Source organism: Lepidochelys kempii, chromosome 3 (assembly GCF_965140285.1).
Source record: "Lepidochelys kempii isolate rLepKem1 chromosome 3, rLepKem1.hap1, whole genome shotgun sequence".
Classification (NCBI taxonomy): domain Eukaryota; kingdom Metazoa; phylum Chordata; order Testudines; family Cheloniidae; genus Lepidochelys; species Lepidochelys kempii.
The window spans coordinates 157,310,570-157,336,451 of record NC_136382.1 but is presented as its reverse complement, the minus strand read 5'-3'; the positions used below and the strand labels follow the sequence as shown (position 1 = coordinate 157,336,451).

Below are 25,882 nucleotides of genomic sequence, written 5' to 3'. Positions count from 1 at the left end.
TCGTTAAATGTATAATGTTAATATATACATAGATTTGATGAAACAAAGTAGTTGTACTTACGTGTCTGTGCTTCATTTGTGTTTTCGATGATTTACCTTCTAAAAAATCTGGCATGTCTGGCACCCCCAGAAAGGGCATCTTGTACCCCAAGGAGTGCGTGCACCCCAGGTTAAGAACCACTGCTATAAAACATGGGGAAGCTATATTAGCCGTTTCGGTGAATCTAAATGAAGTTTTTAATAATCCTGTGTGAAATGTTCACAACAAAACCAGAAGCCAGGCTCTCATCTGAATACTAGTGCTTCTGCTCTCCTTACCCAGTGTTGGAGGCATATTGACAAATAGAGATGATCATCTGATAACAGAAGTATCTTTCATCTAGCAAAAAAGGCATAACAAGATCCAGGGGTTGGAAGCCAAAGCCAGACAAATTCAGATTAGAAGTAAGGTGCAGCTTTTTCACAGTGTGGGTAATTAACCACTGGAACAATTTACCAAGGGAGATGGTAGATTCTCTGTCACCTGAAGTCTTTAAATCAACCCTGGATGCCTTTCTAAAATATATTCTATAGCTCTAACAGAAGTGCCAGGCATTGTGCAGGAATCACTTGGGTGAGGCTGTTTGGCCTGTGTTATGCAGGACACCAGACTAGATAATCACAGTGGTCCTTTTTTTACCTCAAAATCGATGAATCGTCTGCCCAAAGTGACCAGTGGGCTTAAAAAACAAAATGCTATGAATGAAGATGGCTGGAATGGAATTCGAGGGAAGGTGGGTTGTGTTTGTTGGAAGGAATAGGACTCAAAGGAATGTTTGGTACTTTTAGAGAAGGGTGATATGGCTTAGGTTAAAACCAGAACTACACTGGGGTTAAAATGACAGGTTTCAGAGTAACAGCCGTGTTAGTCTGTATTCGCAAAAAGAAAAGGAGTACTTGTGGCACCTTAGAGACTAACCAATTTATTTGAGCATAAGCTTTCGTGAGCTCACGAAAGCTTATGCTCAAATAAATTGGTTAGTCTCTAAGGTGCCACAAGTACTCCTTTTCTTTTTGGGGTTAAAATGTGACTCAGAAATGTGTGGCTTGGGATAACAAAGCTCTTGAGAGCCTTTGTGAAGCAAGGGGGCTCTCAGAAGGTTTTATTCCTCTGAATGACTGTTCTTTCAGTAACAGAAGGCCCCAGGTGAGAGAGCACATATATCCATGTGTGAATGCATGTGTGCGTCCACATGTGGCTTTGGGAAGGCCAGGAGACCAGTACAAACAAAAATCCTCACACTCCCCTTTTGAGCAGAATAACTAAGTCGGGAACCAGTTGCTCTTTAAAACTCTGGGGCTCTGGCAAAGCCTGGGAGTCTTTGAAACCTCTGCCCCTCTCCCTCCTCATCTCATGGCCGGATCAGGAATGGGGCTGGAAAATGACACAGAAGGCCCGGGAGGACACTTGTTTATCTGAGCTCCCATATCTGTGGATTCAGGGCTGTTCTTCTGAGGTGGCCCTCAACCCTTCTTCTCTATCATTCCTGACTGCGGGTGATGCTTTCACGAGCTGTTCTACTGCTGTGCCCTTTGACAACCCTAAGGGGGAAGGGGCCTACAGCAAGAGTCACATCAACTTGAATTCTTCACCAGCAGCAGTGCTGGGTGCTGTGTCAGGCCACAAGTAGACAGAATCCCTCCATCTAGCGTCAGGACTAGTCCTTTTTATGCATCTGGCACATGACTGCAACCAATGAGGAGTCTCACCCAGCTGTGTGAGGAAGCACTTTTCCCAACTGACAGCTGCTCTTGTGCAGAAGGAAAGGCATTCCTAGTTGAGATAGACCCAAACAACTTGAGAACACCCCCAAATCTGGGCAGGGCAGTGGGTTTCCAAGTCTGGATATGACTCTAAACTTCTCAGCTAAGCCCTAACTCAGCTCTCCAATTGAATCAATGGATCTAAATCCCTCCAACTTTGGAAGGTGTGGATGAAATGCAGATTTCAATTTAGGGCGGGATTTTTGCCTCCTAGTTATCTGAGAAATTGATCCTAAGACAAAGCCATCCCTGAAAGTCTTTCCATTAACACCAACGGACTTTGCACCAGACCCCGAGACAGGGCAATGGCTGGAGGGGGTGTTTGTTTTGGTTAGCGCTCTCAACAGCTCAGTGAGTGGTGGAGCCGTATGCATCTGAATGTGGACTATACCATCAAGCATTCAAAAATGAGTCCAAAGAGCTCAGAAAATAAAAGTAAACTCCCACAAAAATACATCATGCACAAAAGTAATCAACAGCTGAGAGTGTTTTTTGGGCCCACTACAAATGTCTTAGGTTACCATAGCTTCTTCTGTAACACCCTACCAACAGCAATATTCCCTTCCCTCCCTTGTTGTCCGTCCACCCCACCCCACCCCATGTTCTATTATATTACCTATATAGTACTGCAGTGTTTCCCAGACAGTTTGCTCAGGAAGACTTAGAATTGAATCTGAAGCAATGGCAGTGTTGGTTTAAGATAAATCTGGTGGCATTTTTACCATTTCTCTTTCCCCAGGCATTTCCAGCTAGGAAGGATTTTGTCACGACTACCTCCTTCTGTGAGTAGCTGCTCCAGAATCCTGTCTGGGCACTCCTTGTGTGCTTGGAAGGCAGTGTTTCAGAAGTGGCCATTAACAATGGCTGACACACTTTCTCCTTCACAGGATAGAGGCATGATGCTGCCTGCCCCCGGCCCGTATCAGAAGCTAGAACTAGGCTGGCAAACCAAGGGGAGGATTGGAAGCCTTCAGAGCCCGCAGAAATTTAACAATCAGGATTTCACCCTCCTGAGAGAGTACTACCTGAGCCGAGGCCTGCTGTTTGAAGATGACACCTTCCCAGCACATGTCAGTTCCATTGGTCCCAATCTGCTCTCAGCAGACAAGCTGAGCTACCTACAGTGGAAAAGACCAACGGTGAGTTCCTCCTGATGGCTTTCAATTGCGAAGCTGATTTCCTGGGTGTAAAAAGACAACAACTTTGATTTATCTCATGGCTGTTAGGTACAGCCCTCTGTGGAGGGCTGTGCCCAGCTATGCTGACTCGAGGGAAGCACTGGGAAGCATTGCGTCTTACGGACAGACCAAGGCTCCCAGGCCTGTGGGGGAGGGCGCCTGGTGTTACGTCTCCATTAGAGGGTGAGGGGGTGAAACGTGTGCTTCTCCACTGGCCAGCGCATGGGGGCAATGAGCAGGCGAGCACAGGGACTGAGATGACAGCCAGCCTTTGTGAAAGGGCACTAAAGGACGGTGTTCCTGGTATGTGTCCGCTCACATTACACCTGTGCGGGGATCAGCCACAATCTTGCCCTTAGTTAGAACCAATTAATTACAAGTATTTGTCCCAAAGCCCCATGGGATGGTGACCTGCCATCTTTTCAATTTATACCACAACCTCCTCTCAGCCCCAAAAACCTTCCTGCCTGCTTTTAAATTAGTAGACGTCAATAGAAATCATTTAAGCTGAAGTTTTCATTTATTTAGGGTTTTTTTTTAAGTATATCAGATCAGACCCTCAGCTGATGCAAATTGATGTGGCTCCACTGACTTCTGCTGAGTGACCCTTGATTACATCAGCTGAGATCTGGCCCATTCTCTCATTTTTAAGGCACAGATTCAGATCATTGGTCAGCTTGCACTGTCATTCCCTAAAATCTTGAGGGAAAGCTTTGCAGTCAGCCCTAGTTCTGCAAAGCCACGGGGCCAAATTCTGGTTACAACTCCACTGAAGTCATAGGGCCAGATGTAGGGAATGGTGTAAATTAGATCCTCCCCTTTTCCTCTAACCTAGATATCTATGTGCTCAGGCTCTCTTCAAGCCTACTTCTGCTTCTCCTACAGATGGGTAAGGGAGTCACCGGGGTTGTACCGGGGTCTGACACTGACAACACTTTTTAGGATTTGGTCCCGAGCATCACAGACTGTAGAAATGGAAACAGCCTGTTCTCCATTCCCATCCCCAAGCCAATTGCAGGATTGCCCCTAGTGCCCATTTTCTAGTGGTTTGTCCAGCCTGCTTTTTAAAAAGTCCCAAGCAATGGGACCTTTACCACTTCCCCAGGCAGGACTAGTGTACAACTGAACACATCTTTCTGTCACCCAGTAGAGCTGCACCTCTTGTAGCAAATTTGTCCGATGACTGTATTTCAGAGGTGGGCAAACTACGGCCCGCGGGCCACATCCGGCCCGTGGGACTGTCCTGCCCAGCCCCTGAGCTCCTGGCCCAGGAGGCTTGCCCCCCCATCCCCTCCTCTGTTCCCCCACCCATGTAGTTATGATGCTGCACGGGCAGCGGGGCTACGAGTTTCTGCCGCTCTGAGCTGCATGGTAAGGGGGCGGTGGCAACGTGCGTGTGCAGCGGTGGGGGGGTTGGGTAGGGGGTCCCAGGGGGCAGACAGGGAGCGGTTAGTGGCAGGGGGTCCTGGGAGCAGTCAGGGGACAGGGAGCAGGGTCGGTTGGATGGGACGGAGGTTCTGGGGCAGTCAGAGGTCGGGGAACGGGGGGGGGTTGGATAGGGTGTGGGAGTCCCGGGGAGCCTGTCAGGGGGTGGGGGTGTGGATAGGGTTTGGGGCAGTCAGGAGACAGGGAGCGGGGGGCGGGGTTGGATAGGGGGTGGGGTCCCAGGGGGGCGGTTTGGGGTGAGGGGTCCCAGGAGGGGGAAGTAAGGGGACAAGGAGCAGGGGGGGTTGAATGGGTCAGGGGTTCTGACGGGGGCAGTCAGGGGGTGTGAAGTGGGAGGGGGCGAATAGGGGGCGGGAGTCAGGCTGTTTGGGGAGGCACAGCCTTTCCTACCCAGCCCTCCATAAAGTTTCGCACCCCAATGTGGCCCTCGGGCCAAAAAGTTTGTCCACCCTGCTGTATTTTGTCAACCACTTTTCTTAGCTCCCCCTGACATTTAATTTCTGGTTAGAAATCTGACGGCAAAGAAAAATAGCATCTTGGTCCTATTCTTCTCTCCTCATTCTGCATCTTCTGAGTCACATAGTATCTGGTTATTTAAGTGACAGATCGTTTTTACTGCTGTCAGTGTTCCAAATCCAATGCAGGAGCTGAGGAGCAAGCTGCCTTCTATTTTACCCTGTGCATCATCAAGAGAATTGCCAATTACATTCAGAGTCTGGGATCTTTATATCTGGTGCTAATGTGCAAAGCAGAAAGAAAACAGCTTGATTTTCAGACACCAGGCAGTGGTGAGTTAGAGAAAACTTGTTTTGACTTGTAAAGTGAGCCAATTTGATATAGGAGTCCTTGAGGGGGAACAGATTGGGAGCACCACAATGTCATTTTTATTGTTGCTTTTCTTGATTGTGTAGTAGCTGCACTTGGACAGTAGCTGTGAAGATTAAGGGCCATGTTTTCAGACCCAGCCTCTGGTTTTGTGCCACAGAGAGGTGTGTGCTGTTATTTGCACCTGCAAAACTGTGTGTTCACATGTTCTGCATGTGCAATTTCAAGCACTGTTGTTATAGCTAGGGGTGATTAATACTGAAGTAGGCAGGGATCCTGTGGGAAAAATAGTATGTGATTATCTCATTACAGACTCTCTCATAATTACAGCTGTATGAAAAAAATTGGATGAATATTTTATTCACCAAAAACGTTGTTTCAGATTAACCAAAATTATGAACCAATTCATGTTGAATTTGGCAAATAGTTTTGGCTGAAAAAATAAAAAATAAATTTAAAAAAGTTGGAATATTTCATTTTTAAATGAAACATTTTGTTTTTTTCATTTTCAGACAATGTTTCATTTTGAAATTTGCCTAAATGTAATTGAAAAGAAATGGGATCCCTCCCACCAAATCATTTCGGTAAAACAAAAGAATGTCGGTCAACACCAAATTAATGTAGGGGGAGGGTTCATTTTGGGGGGAAAAAAAAGGAGAAGAAGTTAGTTTAGGTTAATCCAAAACAATTTTTGTTTTGGTTCAGGCAACAAAATGAATATTCAGTTATTTGCACAGCCCTAAGTATAATTCACATGCACAAAGAGGCTGTCAAGGTTCCTTCCCCATCTGAACTCTAGGGTACAGATGTGGGGACCTGTGTGAAAACCTCCTAAGCTTACTTTTACCAGCTTAGGTTTAAAACTTCCCCAAGGTACAAACTATTTTACCCTTTGCCCTTGGACTTCCACTGCCACCACCAAACTTTATCTGGGTTCCTGAGAAAACGTTGTTTGGAAACATCTTTCCCCCCAAAATCCTCCCAACCCTTGCACCCCACTTCCTGGGGAAGGTTTGGTAAAAATCCTCACCGATTTGCATAGGTGACCACAGACCCAAACCCTTAGATCTTAGAACAATGAAAAAGCATTCAGTTTTCTTACAAGAAGACTTTTAATAGAAGTAAAAAAGAATCACCTCTGTAAAATCAGGATGGTAAATACCTTACAGGGTAATTAGATTCAAAACAGAGAATCCCTCTAAGCAAAACCTTAAGTTACAAAAAAGACACAGACAGGAATATTCATTCTATTCAGCACAGCTATTTTCTCAGCCATTTAAAGAAATCATAATCTAACACATACCTAGCTAGATTACTTACTAAATTCTAAGACTCCATTCCTGTTCTGTCCCCACCAAAAGCATCACACAGACCCTTTGTTTTTCTCCTTCCTCCCAGCTTTTGAAAGTATCTTGTCTCCTCATTGGTCATTTTGGTCAGGTGCCAGTGAGGTTACCTTTAACTTCTTAACCCTTTACAGGTGAAAGGATTTTTCCTCTGGCCAGGAGGGATTTTAAAGGTGATTACCCTTCCCTTTATATTTATGACAGAGGCTAAATCAAGATTGCACAGGCAACCTTAATTCTGGCATTTTCTGATTTCTGACTGTTTGACTTTGCAATCTCAAAAACATTCTTTTACTGTAGAGCAGGGATCGGCAACCTTTGGCACACGGCCTGCCAGGGTAAGCCCCCTGGTGGGCCAGGCCAGTTTGTTTACCTGCCGCGTCCGCAGGTTCAGACAATCGCGGCTTCCACTGTCCATGGTTCACCGTCCCAGGCCAATGGGGGCTGTGGGAAGGGCAGCCAGCACATCCCTCGGGCCGCGCCGCTGCCTGGAGCAGCGAACTGCGGCCAGTGGGAGCCGCGATCGGCCGAACCTGAGGATGCAGCAGGTAAACAAACTGGCCTGGCCACCGGGGGCTTACCCCAGTGGGCTGCGTGCCAAAGGTTGCCGATCCCTGATGGAGAGAGAGTGAGTGTGTGTGTGTATGTGTGTGTGTAATCATTATACTGCAGTAGTGCCAGGATGCTGCAATAGAGATCAAGATCGCACTGTGCTAGGCACTGCACAAACATCTCACTCAAGTCCATCCTTGCCCAGAAGAGTATGCAATCTGAATGGAGAAGCCAGACAAGGGTGGGTAGAGAAACTGAAGCACAGCGAGGTGAACTGACTTGCCCAAGGACACACAGTGAGTCAGTTGCAGAGCCAGAAAAGAACCCATGTCTCCTGACTCTCAGGCTGATCTTCTATTCACTGAAGCATGCTGCCTCTCTATTAGTTTGTATCAGTTGTATTGTAGCCAACTCTTGAGGCTGCATTCAGAATCAGGACCCTCCTGTGCTAGGCATTGTGCAAACACATTTAAAGACAATCCTTGCCCCCGAAAGAGCAATCTAACGGTCAGATTCAGGGCTGGCCTTACCATGAAGTGAACTGAGGCAGCTGCCTCAGGTGCCAGACTGGGGGCGGGGCGCCACTAGGACCCAGAGTGTAGAAAATTGTGTCTGCTGCTGGTGCATATGTGTAAGCAGTGTCAGGATGAGCTCCACCCTGACATCTGGTGGTGAGGTGTGGCAAGTTGTGGAAAAGAACTTCAGGGGCCGATCTCATTTGCATAGGCACACCCACCACGCCTAGAATGAGACCATAGCTGCCCAAATGGTCACTTTGGCTGCTGTGGGATCCCCAGTGTCTCTGTTATTGGGGCAGGAAGAATAAATTGTTATTACCCTGATTATGGGAACTGTGCTTGGAACTGTATGTGGCCTTTTGTTATGATGGAGGGATTCACCATCAACTAAGTAGCACTCGCTAGGCAAGGGTCATGGGTTCCAAAACTGTGTGAATGAAGAGAGGCTGGGGACAAGTAGTAATACTTGGTGGCATGGGCCCCTTGGTGAGGGCCTTACATGCTAATTGCACTTCCTCCTCTCTCCACTGTGGAATATCAGAGCTAATTTTGATTTCATTAGAAGTCTAGTTATAGGCTGCTGAGCTCACTTTGGGCTGACAGTGCACCAGCACTGGGGCTCCCCTACTACAAGCTGAATTCACCTAAGAGCTGAAATCACTGAGTGTTGTGTTAAGTAGTGGGGGAACTTGAAGATATATTGTGGAGCAGTTTGCGGGACGGCTGGTGAAGCAGTTCGACGCGGAGCAGTGTGTGGATGGCAGGAGCTGCTTGTGGGCCGTGGAGCGGAGCGAAGGAGTTCGTGGGGCGGCTGGCGGAGCGGAGCGCAGCTGAGCGAAGGAGTTTGTGGGGCGGCTGGCGGAGCGGAGCGCAGCTGAGCGAAGGAGTTTGTGGGGCGGCTGGCGGAGCGGAGCGCAGCTGAGCGAAGGAGTTCGTGGGGCGGCTGGCGGAGCGGAGTGCAGCTGAGCGAAGGAGTTTGTGGGGCGGCTGGCGGAGCGCAGCTGAGCGAAGGAGTTCGTGGGGCGGCTGGCGGAGCGGAGCGCAGCTGAGCGAAGGAGTTCGTGGGGCGGCTGGCGGAGCGGAGCGCCGCTATGGGGCGGTCAGCTTCAGATCATGTAAGGTGCCTCTTACCCCCATCCCATTTCCACCCAGGTTGGGAGGTAAAGCTCTGCAGATAAACTTTCGAACTCTGGGGCTGCCCTGACCAGGGACAGAGACTTTTGGGGCATTGGACTTTTGGGACTTTGGGTGATTTGGGATTGCTGGACTCAAGAACCAAAGGGAAAAGGGCATGCCCCAATTTGCCTGGGGTGGGTTTTTTTTTTGCTCACGGGTTGTGTTATGAATCCTGTTGGTGGTGTTTCCCCAACATAATGCCACATTGTTTCTCTCTGTTATTAAAAGGCTTTTGCTACACTCAAACTATGTGCTTCCGAGAGGGGAAGTATCGCCTCTTGGAGGCGCCCAGCGGGGGTGGTATATATTTGTCCCAGGTCACTGGGTGGGGGCTCGAGCCGGTTTGCATTGTGTTATTGGAATGGAACCCCTAGATATTGAACCCGGCCCTTGTTGCTGCCAACTCTGACGGGCAGAAGGGTTACATATGTATTCTCTCTGCTCTAGATGCACAGAGATGGTGGAGTGCTGTGTTGGAGGAAGGAGGGCACAAGAGACATAACAGGCAGGCAGGAGAAAAGGAGAGAGGCAATAACAGAAAGCAGCAGGAGCTGCAGGAAGAGAGAGGAGGAGGACGAGCCTGTTATGTATCTCTCTGGCACCCCCAGGAGCCTGGACTGATTAACACCCGCTTCTCAGGGAGCTTCCTGTTTCCTGCTGCTTCCCTGAACCCACTTGCGAAGAACAGGCAGTCAACTGAAGTAGTAGGAGCCAGTTAGGCCCTTAAGACGCTGATATCTTCCCTCACTCAGGCCCTGCTACCAGCCTGCTTATTTGTCCCTTTCCATTGAATGGTGAGAGCCACTATAGCTGGCACAGAACAGCAGTCCTGAGTGAAAGAAGAAAACGCCCCTCTGGGGCAGCATTCAGAAAAAGAAAGAGAGCAAAGGAAGCTTTTCTATCTAAACAGGAAGGAACTCTCCTGAGATACATAGACACAAATATTCACGGTGAGTCTTCAAAGTTTTGGCCCAAGCGAGGGGGCATGGAGGTGTCATTTGAGCTCCCCGCCTGAGGTGCCAAAATGTTGTGGGCCGGCCCTGGTCAGGTTAACTCAGGGTGAGTAGCACCTTACTCCACATGCAGACCCACGGTTCACGAAGAAAGGCGCCAGGCAGCATTAGTTAGGGCTTTGGAGTTTGGCCCTACTGTGAGATAAGACCCAGCAAGTGGGTGGAAGGGTTGTCTTGGTGACTCAGGGTGGCAGCGAGAGACGTATGTGGTTATCAGTACTAGCTCTGTGGTGATAAGTAGGTTTCAGGTTAAAAGGATCATTTAAAATGGGTGACTCAGGTTTTCTCTGGTGCCTGTGGCCCTCTGGGAACAAAGACGCTTATGGGACTTCTCTCCCGTAGCCTGCCTCCCTGTGCCAGAGGACTCTTGCAAGCGGGGAGGTAGGTCCAAGTGGGAACGAGTCACTCCTTGGCATGTAACACAGAGCAAACCCCAGGCTGGAGGCTGACCTGGACAAAGACTGCTGACTGAGAACCGGGGCAGAGGTGCTGCATTGTGGGCATGGCAACACACCCAGGTCTCACTGATCCCTGGCTAACTGCTGCTGCTATGCTGAGCACTTCGGGGGTTGGGCCCAGCCCTGCTGCCTGAACCATGTAGCCTCTTGGTTTAAGTTACCGATGACTTGTTTCGCTCGTTGTGTATACAGGGCTTACCCACAGCATTAGCTTTCCCACCCTCTTCCTAAATAAAGTGCCACCTTCATTAAGAAACACTCTTCCCGTTGATTTTTTTATTATTATTATTATCAGCATTCTGCACCGGGCACAGATATAATTTATTTCCTGGAATTTCCAGGTGGAGGCCTCAGCGGCTAGCTACATTCACACCCAGAGACCACTTCTACCACGGCCACAGTTCTAGTTCCTGTAAAGTCAGGTTGGGGCTACAAATAATGAAGCCGGCAATATTAATGTTCACAATCCCTACGACCATCTAGCAGCGTGCCAGTAGCTTTTGGGGGGCATTTATCCAGGCACAAAATCAAAGACTGGTTTGAAGCCACCTTAAAAATGTGGCCCTAATACTGCTGCACGATAACCCGAAGAAATAAAATACCCATCACATCCTCCCCACCACCATGCATAAAAGAAGAATTCAGGAATTCTGAGTCTAATTTGAGATGCTCCACGCTCCTGGGAAATAAACAGTGACAAGGACTGCAGCTGTTGGGTGCTACCTGTCATTCAGTCACGCTACAGGGCTGCCTTCTGGTGTGAGCAGAGGCTGCTGGACTGTTCCAAGCTTGGGTATTTTTTTGGAGGGTCACAAGGGTGTGGAACCTTAAGATCCTACTCAGTATTTTCATGTGCCTGAAATAACAGCTTGATGATGTGGAAACAGCATTTCTACCCAGTGATTCTTTCACACAAGAGGCATCTTTGCCTATTCAAGCTGATTGAATCAGACTGAGATTTCGGACTCAGTTGATCTCTGGACTGAGGAAGCCACATGATGGATTTGTCTATGCTCAAAATTTTTGCCAGAATAGCTATACTGGCAAAACTCTCCTAGCATAGATGCAGTTATACTGGTATAAGTGTTTTGTGGGTATAGCTTATTCCTCTAGCCTCGGCTGCCTGTCCATAAAGAAAAATGGGGTACAGCCAAAAAAATCACATTGGAGACTCTAGATTTGGAACAAAACAAAAGTGAAGAGTTGATGTATTTAAATACCTCTGTATTAGTGGGTTGCATATCTCACTGACCTCTCTGCTTACTAAATAGGAGTGTAATCTATGTAGTGAACTCCCACAGCTAACACAAGTACAGGATTTAAGACCTCTTCTAAGCACGGAAGCTATGTTCTGACACAAGCTTACATGGGTGGTTGATGTGTTGTCATTAGACTTTGATTAATAACAACACTATATTTATTCACTCTGTTTGCTGTTTTCAATCTTTTTGGATCTTGAACTGAGCAATCCAAACACTCAGGTAAATATCTATGTGGAGGAAGGGGGTGGGCGGAGTCTTATTTTGTTTCTGTGGTTATTTGGCAGCAATTCTTTCTACAACATACCCGCTCTCTGGTACTTACTTTAATATCTGAGCACCTCCCAATCTTTGTCCTGTGAGCTAGGGAAGTACTGTTATTCCCCTCTTGCCATTCTTTTTTGGGAAACTGACTCACTCTCGATCTGAATATTAAGTGACTTGCCTGAGTTTACACAGAGCCTGCAATGAGCAGGGTCTCCCAAGTCCCAGGCTAGCACGCGAACTACCAAATAATTCTTCCCTGGCTAAGTGGCTGCTCTCTAGGCTTATTCCAAGATAGCGATTAGTAGTAGTAATTTATTATGTATTGCAGCATTGGTGTGCATGGCACTTTATAAACATAGTGATAGACAAGGACCCTGCCCCAAGGAGTTTCCAATCTCAGAGCCATTTACAATGGTCTAAATCCAGAGTAACTCTATTAAAGGCAATGATCTTACTCTGGATTAACATCCTTGTAGCTAAGAGGAGAATTTGGCCTTCCATCAATACAATGACTCCAAGGGACTTTGGCTCAAGCCCTTGACCCAGCAGTGCAATGAAGAACAACAACAGAGGTTCATAGAACCATAGAAGATTAGGGATGGAAGAGACCTCAGGAAGTCATCTAGTCCGATCCCTTGCTCAAAGCAGGACCAACCCCAAATAAATCATCCCAGCCAGGGCATTGTCAAGCCGGGCCTTAAAAACCTCTAAGGATGGAGATTCCACCACCTCCCTAGGTAACCCATTCCAGTGCTTCACCACCCTCCTAGTGAAATAGCGTTTCCTAATGTCCAACCTAGACCTCCCCCACTACAATTTGAGACCATTGGTCCTTGTTCTGTCATCTGCCACCAATGAGAACAGCCGAGCTCCATCCTCTTTGGAACCCCCTTTCAGGTAGTTGAAGGCTGCTATCATATCCCCCCTCACTCTTCTCTGCTGCAGACTAAACAAGACCAGTTCCCTGAGCCTCTCCTCATAAATCATGTGCCCCAACCCCCTAATAATTTTCATTGCCCTCCGCTGGACTCTCTCCAATTTGTCCACATCCTTTCTGTAGTGGGGGGCCCAAAACTGGATGCAATACTCCAGATGTGGCCTCACCAGTGTTGAATAGAGGGGAATAATCATTTCCCTCAATCTGCTGGCAATGCTCCTACTAAAGTAGCCCAATATGCCGTTTACCTTCTTGGCAACAAGGGCACAGTGCTGACTCATATCCAGCTTCTCATCCACTATAATCCCCAGGTCCTTTTCTGCAGAACTGCCGCATAGCCAGTTGGTCCCCAGCCTGTAGCAGTGCATGGGATTCTTTCGTCCTAAGTGCAGGTTGATGGGAAGTTGAGTTGGAAATAGAAGGGAAAGCTGTAACAGTAAACAAAGGAAAGGGCATACTGGTCTTAGGGGAGTCTAAAGTATTCTGGAAGAGTTGAGGCATGACCCTTTTCACAACTCTTCCACAGCATCCTTTGGATGTATTTGCATAGGAGATAGATCTGTGTTCCTCTCTTTGCACTGCTGGTGATCATTTGCATGGTGTTTGCCTCTGGAGTTATTTTCTTGTTCCCATCTGGCTTAGCATCATAATAATGTAGCTACAGCTGCACATGAGGAGATGGAAGGAGATACCCAGTTTAGCCTATAAAAACCAGATAGGAGGAGCTGCTTCTCTGCAGACCCTGAATTTATCTAGACTGAGGACTTTGGGAGTCAATATAAAACTCAGGTGGAGTGCAAAGATAAGGAGCAGAGGGTGAACACTACTAGTGCAAGTACCACAAGAAGTATGACTGTTGATGAGTGGATCCAAACCTCCCTACATCCCTATTTCAACAGTCAACCAACCACTCATCCTAGTTACATACACGCATCATCACTCTATTTAAAAATATCTGTGTAGCTTCAGCATTTCTTGTGCTGGTGGATTGTGACGTCTGTGTGGTTTGCTTGGAAATGATTGTGTGCCTTGCCACATTTTGCAATAATCTTTCTGATACTGTCAGTTTCACTTTAGCCCCCCCAACAAAGCTCCACTCTGGCTTTACTCGGAATTGCTAACTCTGTCATCACAACCTCACTCTCAGGTTTTGACCTCTGGGGACACAGTTGCGAGCTGAAAGAGGCTGCTATTATTCCAAAGGGAAGCATCAGTTTCCTCTCCGAGGTCCATTATGAGCACCTGCTTTGCTGCTGTTGATAGACTCTCACTAACCTGAGCTTGCAAAGCTAATGCACCAGAGGCCTCTCTACTTCTCTATTCAGTCTTCCCTTCCTCCTACATGTAGCTTTTCTAAAACACCTATGAGAATAGCACAAAATCCGTACCCCACCCATCTATGGTACTTATAAGCCCTTTATTAACATATTGTTTGAGAGCCTCACAATCTTTCATGCATTTATTTTCCTGACTCCCTCTGGGGAGTGCTGATTCCCCACTTTACAGATGGGGTACTCAGGCACAAAGAGACTAAGTGACTTGAACAAAGAGACATGGGAAGTCTGTGGCAGAACAGAGAATTGAATCCAGGTTTCTGAGTCCCTGGGTAGTACCCTAACCACTAGACCATCCTCCCTGTCCTACACCATGCACCGGTAGGTGTAACACCATAACTGTGAAGGGAGGTGAGGACATATACTGTAACTCAAGCACCCTGGAAGAAGTGATCCCTTCTGTTTATGCAATATTCTAAGTTAGATTCCTAGAGAGCATACCAAATTGGAGTTAAAGCTGAATCAGTGTTGGGTGGGTTTTATTTTTAGAGTATTTTTTTTGCTTTTGTTTATTTTGTGCGACATTTACTAACCCATCTACAAACATGACTAAGGCATGTAGGTTGGGCTGTTTTCGTACAGTGTCTTTGTTTGGATAGAGAATTACTGGTTGTCTCTGAGCGAGAAGCATCCCTAATAAGTCAGCTGAACTCTCATTTGAGAACCAAGTATTCTGACATCTCAGTGGGCTGCACTGAAATCTGCTGCTAAATCCAATGGGTCAGTTTCAGAGTGAATCTCCATAACGTGCTCATATCATCTCTAGTCTTCTCGTGGGCTTTCTGGCTCCATTGTTAGTGTAAGCTCTGCTACTGTACTCTCCGACAACACTCAGTCCATTTCACTGGAACCAAAGAAAAGGCTTTCCAGCAGTTTCATACCCATATCTATACCTGTTTATTTCACTTGCTTGTATGTGGTGTACAAGCAATGATCTGTAACAAATCCAAAGCTGCCTAGACTCCACAATTAGGATTATGCCGCCACGCCACGGCCCCTCATGGCAAAAATGGGGAAGGGGGAAACAATACAATGGTTATAACTTATCGTTATTTTTAATTATGGTTCTTGGTCTCCCAGTAGAGCACTGGGGCCCCATTGTGCTAGGCGCTATGCAAACACGTACTCGGAGAGACAGTCCCTTCCGTGAACAGCTTACAATGCAGATAGACAAAGAGCGGGAGGGGAGATGGAGGGGGAAAGAAATGAGATTTGCCCAAGGTCACACAGCAGGCTAATAGCAGAGCTGGGAATAGAGCCCAGGTCTTGTGACGCCCAGCCAGCAGACTAATGCACATGCTCTTGAATGGGGGGAGGGCGCCCACAGTGTTCTGTGACTCTGCAGAGAGTCTCGCTATTAGGAGAGCCTGGGCGATTATCCACAAGCGCTTGAATCACCAGTACTGGTGCCATGCACCATTCATTGCTTGGGAAGAGCTGCTTTGTACCACAAGTTTGATAAACTTTTAATGGGCTACTGGGTGCTTTCAGTCACCATGAAAACGTTTCAGGAAGCTGACACGTCTCCCGGAGTTCAACTCATCCAGCCACATGAGTCACGTCAGCTGCTAGTCTCCGGTTTGTGCAGAAGGTTGTCAAATCAAGTGGGTGGGAGGGAGCATCCGCCCCAGCTTAAAGAAGAGCTGCTAAACTATTTTTCTTACCCCAGCTGTCAAATATTTTACACCTCTTGTGTCTTGTTTGCTTAGGCATGTTCATTTGCTTCTGCATTTAGGATTAAACACCATTTCAAAACAGACAGTCTGTTTTGAAATGGTGTTTAATCCTAAATGCAGAGGCAAATGAACATGCCTAAGCAAACAACAAGTCACAAGAGGTGTAAAATATTTGACTCAGCCGGCAGATATTACAAGGGTCACTCGTACAGAAGACCCAGAGAGATATTTAAATGAGCATTTTCCTACTATAAATACTAAATCCCATGCAATTATCTCTTTAATCCCAAAGTATTTTTACAGACACAGGGAGTGGTACAGCATTGCCATTCACTGCTGTCCATGGTTTGTTCCTCCAGTAACCCCAGCTTGGTCATGTCCCTGCATATGGTATCCCGCCATCTAATCAATGGTCAGCCTCATGGTCGGACTGACTTCAGTTGTGTTTGCATTATTTTCCTGTCATCTGCTTGTCTTCTGCAGGGCCCCACTATCATAATCTTTTCGATTGTAGCCAATTCTGTACCGTGGTTTCACATCCAACTCGCCTTATAACTTTGTCTTAAAATCATTCCCCTTTATACCTTCAGTAGTTCAAAAACGCCTTCTCATCTCTACAGCCTCCAGCTGTCTGATGTCTCTTTCATTTAATGCAGCTGGTTCCAATTCATAGAGTAATACTGTTAGTACACTGGGTTTGATAAATTTTCACTTTGGTACCAAATGGAATGTTTTTATCAGTCCATGATTTTGTCAGTTTCTGTGCAGCCCTTGTAGTTAAGGGACATCTCCTCTTAACCTCATCCTTGATGGACCGTCCCCACTGATTGAGCTTCCTAGGTACACATAAGATTTTACTTGTTCTACGACTTCACCATTGCTTCATTTCAACACTTTATGGATAGTCCCTTTTTCAACTTGTAACCACTTTGTCTTCTTAGCATTTACTGTCAGTGCAAGTCGACTGCAATTCAGTCTTCCAAGGTAGCAAAGAGTATCCTCATTAATTCAAATGTGGCTGACAGTTGTACGATGTTATCTGCATAAGCTAAGAATCTTAACTCTAGCTTATCCAGTATCTATTTGTCTAACATTCTTAATGTCTAGTTTAAAAACATGATGAAAAGCAATGGTGATTCCATGCCCCCTGGTCTTGCACCAAGCTTTGATTTTGGACTTATACAACATTTTTAAAAAATTAGGCATGTAGGGTTGAATTTAGAGGCTTTTGCTCTTTAATCATCCAGGCAGAACTCTTATTGAATTCAGGAAAGCTTCTGCCTGAGTAAGGCTTGAGTGAAAAATCAACAGTAAGGACTTTGGAATTTGGTCCACAGAAAATAAGCCCTGCGTCCATAGCTTTCATTAACAGAAATGATGCAAAACAGCCCAGCCAGATCTAAATTAGAGATGTGTGAATAACAAAAGGCTCAGAGGTTTAGTCTGGAAAAGCCTATAGAAATCTGGATGCCTAGCCGAAATCTGGATGCCTAGCCAATGATCTGAGCTTTCTGAGGCCCTCTCTACAGAAAGACACCCCCAGGCCCAAGTCCCTTTTCCCTTGGACTGATCCCAAGTCCCCCTACCTTTTGATTACTAGATTGGAAGATGTAAAGTTCTCCTTCTCCAAAGGATGGGCACCCACTCCCCAACTCAAGGAAACAGCATGGTTTGTTGGAGCTACTCAGTGTCCAGATGTCATGGTGATGAAGGCGTTAAAGAACCTCGCAGACTCTAAGGCCAGAAGGGACCATCATGATCATCTAGTCTGAACTCCTGCACATCGCAGGCCACAGAACCTCACCCACCCACTCCTGTAATAGACCCCTAACCACTGCCTGAGTTACTGGAGTCCTCAAATCGTGATTTAAATAGAAAGTCTTCCCCCACTTCCAGTGGAAGGCAGAATGGCTGGGGATGTCAGGCCAGGGAGACCATAATTCTTCCTCCCTTGTGAGAGGCAGCATGGTTTAGGGAAGGAAAGCCTGAGTCTCTCATTTCCGTCTGCGTGTGGAGAGCTCCAAGGTCCTTTTCTCACTCTCCAGGGGGCACTGTGGTTGCAGAGAGCTGATTTCTGGCCAGGAAGCTTGGAGGATGATAATAAAAATAACAATACTTAGCATTTGTATAGTGCTTTCTCTTTGCACTACATCGTTCATCTGGACTACACCTCTGAGAAGCACCTGAACTTTTGGATGCCTGTGTGAAGCAACACAGGTTTTGCAGTTCTCCCATCACTGCTTTTAAACAGTCATGAATTTCAAATACATAAAACACCACTATGACCTCATAGGGAATCAGTTGAAAGTGACGTAAGAGAGGCTCTATAGCTGTGAAGGATGCACTGCTGGTTGGATACTCACAATGGACTTTGTTTTCCTTCTTTTTCAGATGATCGAGAAAAATCCCCATTTAATCGTGGACGGTGTTAGCAGATTTGATATTGTTCAAGGAGAAATAGGTAAGATCAAAGTTCTGTTTCAGTAGCCAGCCTGAGCTGTAGACCGGAGTCCTTTCCTTTGCCGCTGTCTGAGAGCTTGGTTTGGTTTAGTGCACACACTCACAAATCCACAGAGAATCCATCCCAGATAGTAAATACCATTATCTTTTACAGCGCCTTTGGGCCAAGGCACTTTGATGTCTCACTGGCTCCCATCATCCTGCAGAAGAATGGGTGCAGAAGGGTAGACCCAGACCAGATAGAAAATGAAGTTCTATGTGTAAAATTCAACCCTTATGTAAAGTGGGTACAACTCCCATTGTGTGCCATCTTTTATCAGAGTTGGATTTGGCCTCGTGACCCTGAAGTCCTTTTCTGGTGACTCTCAGCTTTTCTTTTCCACGCTCTTCTCTTTTTATTGTCACGACTGACCAGCTTTTCTGATCCAGGTACCTGTCTCTGTCCTGCTGTAGCTCCATCCCTTCCCGGCCACCCCCCAATCATGTTTCCTTTTGAGAGTAACAAGAGTCTTCCTCTTGAAGAAATTGCACTGTCATCAAATGGCTCATCCAACTCAGGGTCTGGCAGTTGCCTGCACCACTTCCTATCCTGTAGAACTAGGATACCCACAAAGGGAAGGAGCTTCTGTATGATGCCTAAGTGCCTCTGCACAGGGCCTTTGGCTCCCTCTTCCTTCATGGCAGTCAGATACGATAGAGATGGGTGCAGTATAGAAAAAGACCTGAACGGGTGGATGGAGGCCCTGAGGCCAAGTGTGTCTGAGTCTCGACAGTCTGCCCACATTTTTATTTTATCCAAACTGGTTCTCCCAGTCCTTCTGCAGTAACCCTGTTTCCTAAAGAAAAGTGTAAGAAAGATACAGACCCTGGCAAGGCAGAAGGAGATCATGAGGCAATACGTGTAATTGCATCTGGTTTGTTACTTGTCTCCCTGAAGGTGATTGCTGGGTTCTGGCTGCCCTGGGATCTTTGACATTACAGAGGCAATTTCTGGAAAATGTTATGCCAAAGGACCAAGGATTCAAAGAGACTTATGCTGGGATTTTTCATTTCCGGGTATGTAATATGTACTTTAGTGATTTTGCTCCACCTTGTTTGGGTGGAGAGCTCGGATGGTTCTGAACTACAACCCCAGATCCAAGCACCCCTGAATTTTGCGGAGCACCCATGGAGTCGGCGCCTAAGGCATCACTTTTGGCCGGTTAAATTTAGAAGCCCTTTTAGAACCGGTTGTCCCTCGTGGAACAACCGGTTCCAAAAGGGCTTCTAAATTTAACAACCAGTGCGAACCGGCTCCAGCTCACCACTGGTGAAGGGCAAGTATCGTATGATCTGTCCTTACAGGAGTTAGCATAAGAGGGTATGACTGGAGTATCACAAAGTCCCAGAAACTAAAGATGGAAAGAACCATTAGATCATCTTGTCCTTTCCCCATACCCAATGCAAAACTGTTTTCAAGTGCATTCTCTTTTACTTTGTCCAGCTTCAAAAAAGATGGTGCTAGCAAAGGAGCGTACACAGTTTCTCTTGCGAGACTATTCCCACAGAGTAACAGATCTTTGTATTAGAATGTTCTTGCTATTCCTTATGTTCCATTGCTCCGAGTAATACCAATCCTGGTTTTACTTTTGCAAAATCTAAAACACTACTCCTCATCTATCTTAAACCTAAACTAAATGAAAGATTTGCGTTGAGAAAGACTAAGGAGAATGATCAAACCTGCTTTCCATTTAGAACCCCAAGCTAGTTTGCCACTGAGGGTACTCACTGCAAATAGCAATACCGTTTAAATGGAACAATGCATCCCTGTAATTTTTGCTCACCGAGCCATGGAAATATAGCCATACTGGGACAAATTTATCCCTGGCATAACAGCACGGAAGTCCTTAGCATTACAACAGGTATGGATTTGTCCAGTTGTGATATCAAAGTCCTGCTGCACTACATTAGTTTGCTAATGACTCTAGCAACAGTTCCGTTAGTTCATCCCCCACTGATCACTCGCCAGCTGGATCAGTCAGAAGAACACCTGTTCTGTCCAGCTGTTGAAGTGGCCAATTGCCTCCTTTTCATTTGTCAAGCTGATGGATAATAGCCCCAAATGTGTTCTGCCTGTCCAATACAACCCATGTCAAAGTTTAGAAAGATCTAGATCTAGAGAGGTTTCAGACACAGAAAAGAGAGGGAATGGACTATCCAAAGACTAGCTCTTGGTGAAGGGCGTCTCTGGCCCCGAGATGTACCAAGAGAAGCTCCATGTTGAGCTGAGTAGCGAGGCGTACCACTTTGTTTGGACACTTAGTTTTCTGCCCTTTTTGAAACATCTGCCTTAGTCCAGTCATGGTAATACTTACTCATCTACATGTACTTTTCATCCCATGTAATTCCAGAGCACTTTGTGTCCAGAAGTGGCTCACCACTGAAAGGTAGCCACCTCTGAAATAGAAAAGGAGTACTTGTGGCACCTTAGAGACTAACCAATTTGGTTAGTCTCTAAGGTGCCACAAGTACTCCTTTTCTTTTTGCGAATACAGACTAACACGGCTGTTCCTCTGACACCTCTGAAATGAAAGTCAGCACCTATTTAACAGTACACAGCAACAGTACAAAATAGCTTATGAGAGAGAGCAAAGAAGTTACTTATATTCATGGTTTACATTCAGTCTTGGGCTATTTCTGGAGACTGTCATTTGGCAGCACTATTTATTCTTACAATAGTTTTTTTTTCTTTTGTTTTTCCAGTTCTGGCATTTTGGAGACTGGGTGGATGTGGTGATAGACGACCGGCTGCCTTTTCTCAATGAGAGATACCTGTCTGTTCAACCTCGCAGCAGAAATGAATTCTGGCCATCCCTGCTAGAGAAAGCATATGCCAAGTAAATATACCCGCCAAGTCTGTCTTTCCTGCCATTGCTGAGTCTTATGCTTGTGTGGCTATACGTGTGCCTGCTGCTTTGGACAAAGTACCCTGTGTAGTGTTGTTCAGGACCATGGTCCAATATTCTGAGCACTGGATATGTAATGAACTGTGGCTGGACATACTTGCAGATACTACAGGCTAAAGACTGTAGATTTTAAACTGAAGATTTAAAGTTCCCTGGTTCTCTTACACACTTTTCTTCCTGAGAGGCAGTGTGGTCCGGTGGATAGGACATTGGTATAGGACTCAGAAGACCTGGGTTCTATTTCTGGGCCAGCTACCAATCTGCTGTTTAGCCTTGGAGAAGTCACTTCACCTCTGTTTTCCCTCCCACATTTTGTCTATTTAGACTGTAAGCTTCTTAGGACATGGATTGTCTCTCATTGAGTGTTTGCACAGAAAGGGCCCCTCGTCTCAACTGAGGCTTCTAGCTACTACCTTAATACTAATAATGAATAAAACTACAGTCATCAGTGGGGATTGAACCTTGGATTCTCAGCATCAAAAGCAAAGTCCTGTATTACTTAAGTTAAAGAAGAACACCTCAGCTGTGAGTAAGTAGCAGGTTGTTATACTCACTGCGACCTGCAAGTAGGAGCTATGACATAAATTAAGTCAGTGTATTACCTATATAATACAGGGAGTGCATTAAGCACATACTGGGTGGTTTAATGAATTCAGCAAGGAATAAGCAAATGGTAAAATGATAACTGGGAGACACAGAAGTGGAGAATTTTGCCACGATGTATTTGATAAAAGTTGACTCCGAAGTAGGTACTACTTCACAGTGTGAGATTTTAATTACAGAGCAAACTGAACCTCTATTCAATTGAAATTGCTAGAGTTGCTGTTTATGAAATTCCTATTGAGAAGTTTTCCCCAGCGCACATGGCAAATTCCTTTCATCAAGGACATTGGTCCAAAATACAATTAGCCTTGGATTTCATTTTCTGATTCTCCAGTTTATGAAATTGACTGTACACTGTGGTTTATAATGATGTGTATATTTATGCTCTAACTACAGTACAGTCTAACTTGAGATTTTTTGCCGTTGCAATGAAAGCACAAGATAAGAAAACACAGATCCTGCTTGCAACATGGCCTTGTGAGAACCCTAGTGCTCAAACATTGTTACTATCAGATGGCTCGTCACTTGCTGATGCATAACCAGTGATGGTCTCAGTCCACTTCTTAGAGCGTAAGGGGGATTGAAATGGTGCATGCTGGCACTCTGTGTGTTTCCTTCTTTGTTTGTGTGTTACACACCAGCCAAGTGTGTGACTATGTGCATGCGTGCACACACATTTGATCATGCCTCCCTCCACTGACTGATCCCAATGTCCAGACAACCTCATAGATTCTGAAAGCTAGAGGGACCCCTCTTTAGCTCAAGAGGTAGAGGTTTCTACTTCCGGTGCTGAAGGGACCAGATTCAATCTAGGGGTTACCACTGTGTCTGCATGTGCATTTCAACCCCAGCTCATGACACGTAGTACATTCATAATATGTTTATGCACCACAGAGAGTATTAAATGTGCATCCATTGAGTTAATTTCCTCTATGCATTGCTTACTTGGGTGGATCATAGGAACAAATCCATTTCCCTTTTTCTTTTTTCTTTTCTTTTTTTCCCCAGGTTGCGAGGTTCCTATCAGAATTTGCACTGGGGTTACATTTCCGATGCGCTAGTAGACTTGACAGGTGGAGTCCAAGTGCAATTTCTTTTACAGAAACCGCCTTCTGATCTGCAGGAGATAGCAAAAGCAGCTGCCAAATCACAATGCCTGATGGGATGTACCACACCAGGAGGGGTAAGCAGGAGGGACAGGTCTTCTTGCTTTTACCATATTTATATTACTTTTTTTTTGAAGAAACCAGGAATCCATATCTACCGCTGTACAATAGATACTCGTTGAGGGGGCTTGTAGTGTCCCTAGTGGTAGAGAAGAAATAAAGCTTAGCTGTATTGAATATAAAGAGGGTTTTTTTTTTATTATTGGGGTTGCTGGCCAGAAATTTCCCTAGCTCTCAGACTGACTATGCTACCCAGCATCACCAAAGTCTCTCTCACTAAATCCTGGCCTGGACTCCACCATTGTGGAAGGGATGACCACTTGACAGGGCTAATCAGCAATGATGCCAGAAATCAAGGGCTGAGCTACTTGGATAGAAAGCAGATGACGAAGCCCAAAGGAAGTTTTCTGACTCAAAGGTGCTTGGTTCCATAACTGTTTTTTGATAGCTCCTGATCGGAGCCTCAGATGTAATGGGCCTAGTGCGCTGGAATGGAACTGTACTCCCTGGCACCAGCATGGAACCTGGCCTTATGACTTCAGGACCAGAATTTGAGATGATCAGTTTCTAGGGCAGGAAGACCAAAAGGAGGTCTTTGGAGAAGACACCCACTATGTCTGCTGCTGACAGCTATTGGGTATTGGCTGCTAGTTCAGTTGGTAGAATTACAGGTTTGCATTTGAATAAGGCAGGCTCCTTGTAGGCTGAAAACACACTTCTGAGATACAGGGAAAGATATAACCCTCCTTAATGGACGCTGCTGGGTTGATAGGGGCCCTCATAAAAACACTCATGTTGTCTGCTGGTGTGCTGCAAAGAGACTTCCATGGATTTATATAGACTGTGCAGTGCACTGGCAAAATGTGTGTCATGCCACCTCTAGTGTTTGGTTCACTAAATGATAGCTGCCAACTGCTGCTACCCACGAACTGAATTACCCCTTTAGTTCAAGTGCTAGTGTAACCCACACACCTTCTGGGTGTGGTGTTCTGTCCCATCTAGTGGGAGAGAGGGAGAGGGAGAGAGATGAGTTTGCTTTACAGCCTTAGCTAACAGCCAGCTGGCTTTTAGCTTATGTGGTACAGGCTCATGCTCTAAGCTCCAGAGGTCCGCGGTTCAATCCCGCCCGCAGGCAACTGGGGTCTGTTGGCGTTACAAGTGGGGGCTCGTCCAGGATTTCAACTGGGAAGACTCCGAAGCTCGGGACACACTTCCTCAGCTAAGGGAAGTATGTCACCCACACACCTTCTGTCTGTGGTGTTCTGTCCCATCTAGGGGCACCGAGACCACTAAAAAGAGAGAAAAGGAGTTCTTGTGGCGAAAGCTCATGCTCAAATAAATTGGTTAGTCTCTAAGGTGCCACAAGTCCTCCTTTTCTTTTTGCGGATACAGACTAACACAGCTGCTACTCTGAAACCTAAAAAGAGAGAGAGGTTATTGAATTTGCTCTACAGCCTTAGCTAACAGCCAGTTGCCTTTTGGTTTATGCGGTAGAGATTCATGCACTAAGCTCCAGAGGCCCCAGATTCAATCCTGCCCACTGACGACCAGGGTCTGTCGGCGTTACACTAGAGACTGGTGCTTAGGTCAGTTCCTACCAATGACCCACCCCAGGTGTTGTCACAGCTGCACCAGCTGTGGAAGCTACTCCAACACTGGATCCTTATGGGCTTTTCAGATGTGTGATGCCTTTGTAGCTCCATTAACTTGGCTGGATTTGCGTCAGGCCGCCAGGGGAAACAAACACCAGGCACTTACATCAGCAGCTCAGCTGTAGTGTTTTAAGTGAGGTCAGCTCCATTTTTCTCTTTTCTCAAACTAACCAAATAGCAGTTTGGGGGGCAAACAAACGTATGTTTGCAAGTCTTTCAGGGAGCTCATGGCTGTGCTTTCTCTCCTCAGCAATCGGTTGGTAACATGGAGTTGAAGAACGGACTCATAAAAGGCCATGCCTATACTGTGACTGGGGCTACAGAAGTAAGAACTGAGACCTTTTCCCTACTTATCATTTTTTCTGTAGTATTCCATGGCTGTCTCCTGATTAGCATACTGACTGCTGCTCCACTCACAGTTGCTTTCAGAGATGTTAAGGTCAGAAGGGATCCTTACAATCATCTAGTCTGACCACCTGCATAACAGAGGCAATTGAATTTCACCTGTAATTCCTGCATCGAGCCCCAAATTTCTGCAGTTTATGATTTGTGTGTGGAATAAAGGGAATGTGGTTAGCTCTCTGTTTTCAAGCAATGTACCAAAGTGATGGAGAGTAGAGACCAGTGTTAACACTCCTGGCTTCAGTCGCCCACAGCCAATGACACTGCCAAGGGTAACTGGTTCCAAAAATGAAAGACCTTAAGCAAACCTTCAGGGTTTTCAAGAGACAAAACCAAATTAAATGCATGGAGACTCTTGTATGTTCAGTCCATGAGTTAATTTAATTCCAGGCTATAAACTATTGATGGGATAGCAGAGGTAATCAAATTAAGGGAAATTATGGTGCATTATGTTGTAAGGTTCCACTCAATCAGAGGTTAGAGGAAGGTCAGGAGGGAGAGGCACTAAGGGCCAGATTTTTAAAGGTATTTAAAATACCTTTGGGACTTTGGTCCCTGGGCACTTTTGAAAATCCTACTAGGTGCCTACTTGCATCTGTAGACACCTGTATACCTTTGAAAATCTGGCCCTAAGGGCTGGAACCCAGAGCAGGTGCAGATTGTTACAAGGTAAAAAGTGATGACCAGGTTAGAACACAGGGGATCTGATCTTCATTAAAGAGAGCACCGCTGTAAGACTATCAAGTTACTCCTCATGAGTTGCAGGAGTCAGGCCTAGGAGGGGAGCATGTAGCTCAAAAACAGATTGGCATGGTAAGGATGGAACTTAAGCCCATGTCTCCTCAGCTATGCCCATTCTACACCTA

General features: G+C 46.1%; 1 protein-coding gene across 1 annotated transcript in view; it reads left to right on the top strand.

Moving 5' to 3' along the window:
- CAPN13 (calpain 13) overlaps window positions 1-25,882 on the top strand; it is a 62,445-nt gene that overhangs the window by 6,944 nt on the left and 29,619 nt on the right. Inside the window, exons 2-7 of the mRNA XM_078851973.1 lie at window positions 2,691-2,942; window positions 18,180-18,249; window positions 19,186-19,304; window positions 20,991-21,124; window positions 22,805-22,979; window positions 24,865-24,939. Of these exons, the coding sequence (XP_078708099.1) occupies window positions 2,691-2,942; window positions 18,180-18,249; window positions 19,186-19,304; window positions 20,991-21,124; window positions 22,805-22,979; window positions 24,865-24,939 (825 nt within the window). The remainder of the gene's footprint in view (window positions 1-2,690; window positions 2,943-18,179; window positions 18,250-19,185; window positions 19,305-20,990; window positions 21,125-22,804; window positions 22,980-24,864; window positions 24,940-25,882) is intronic.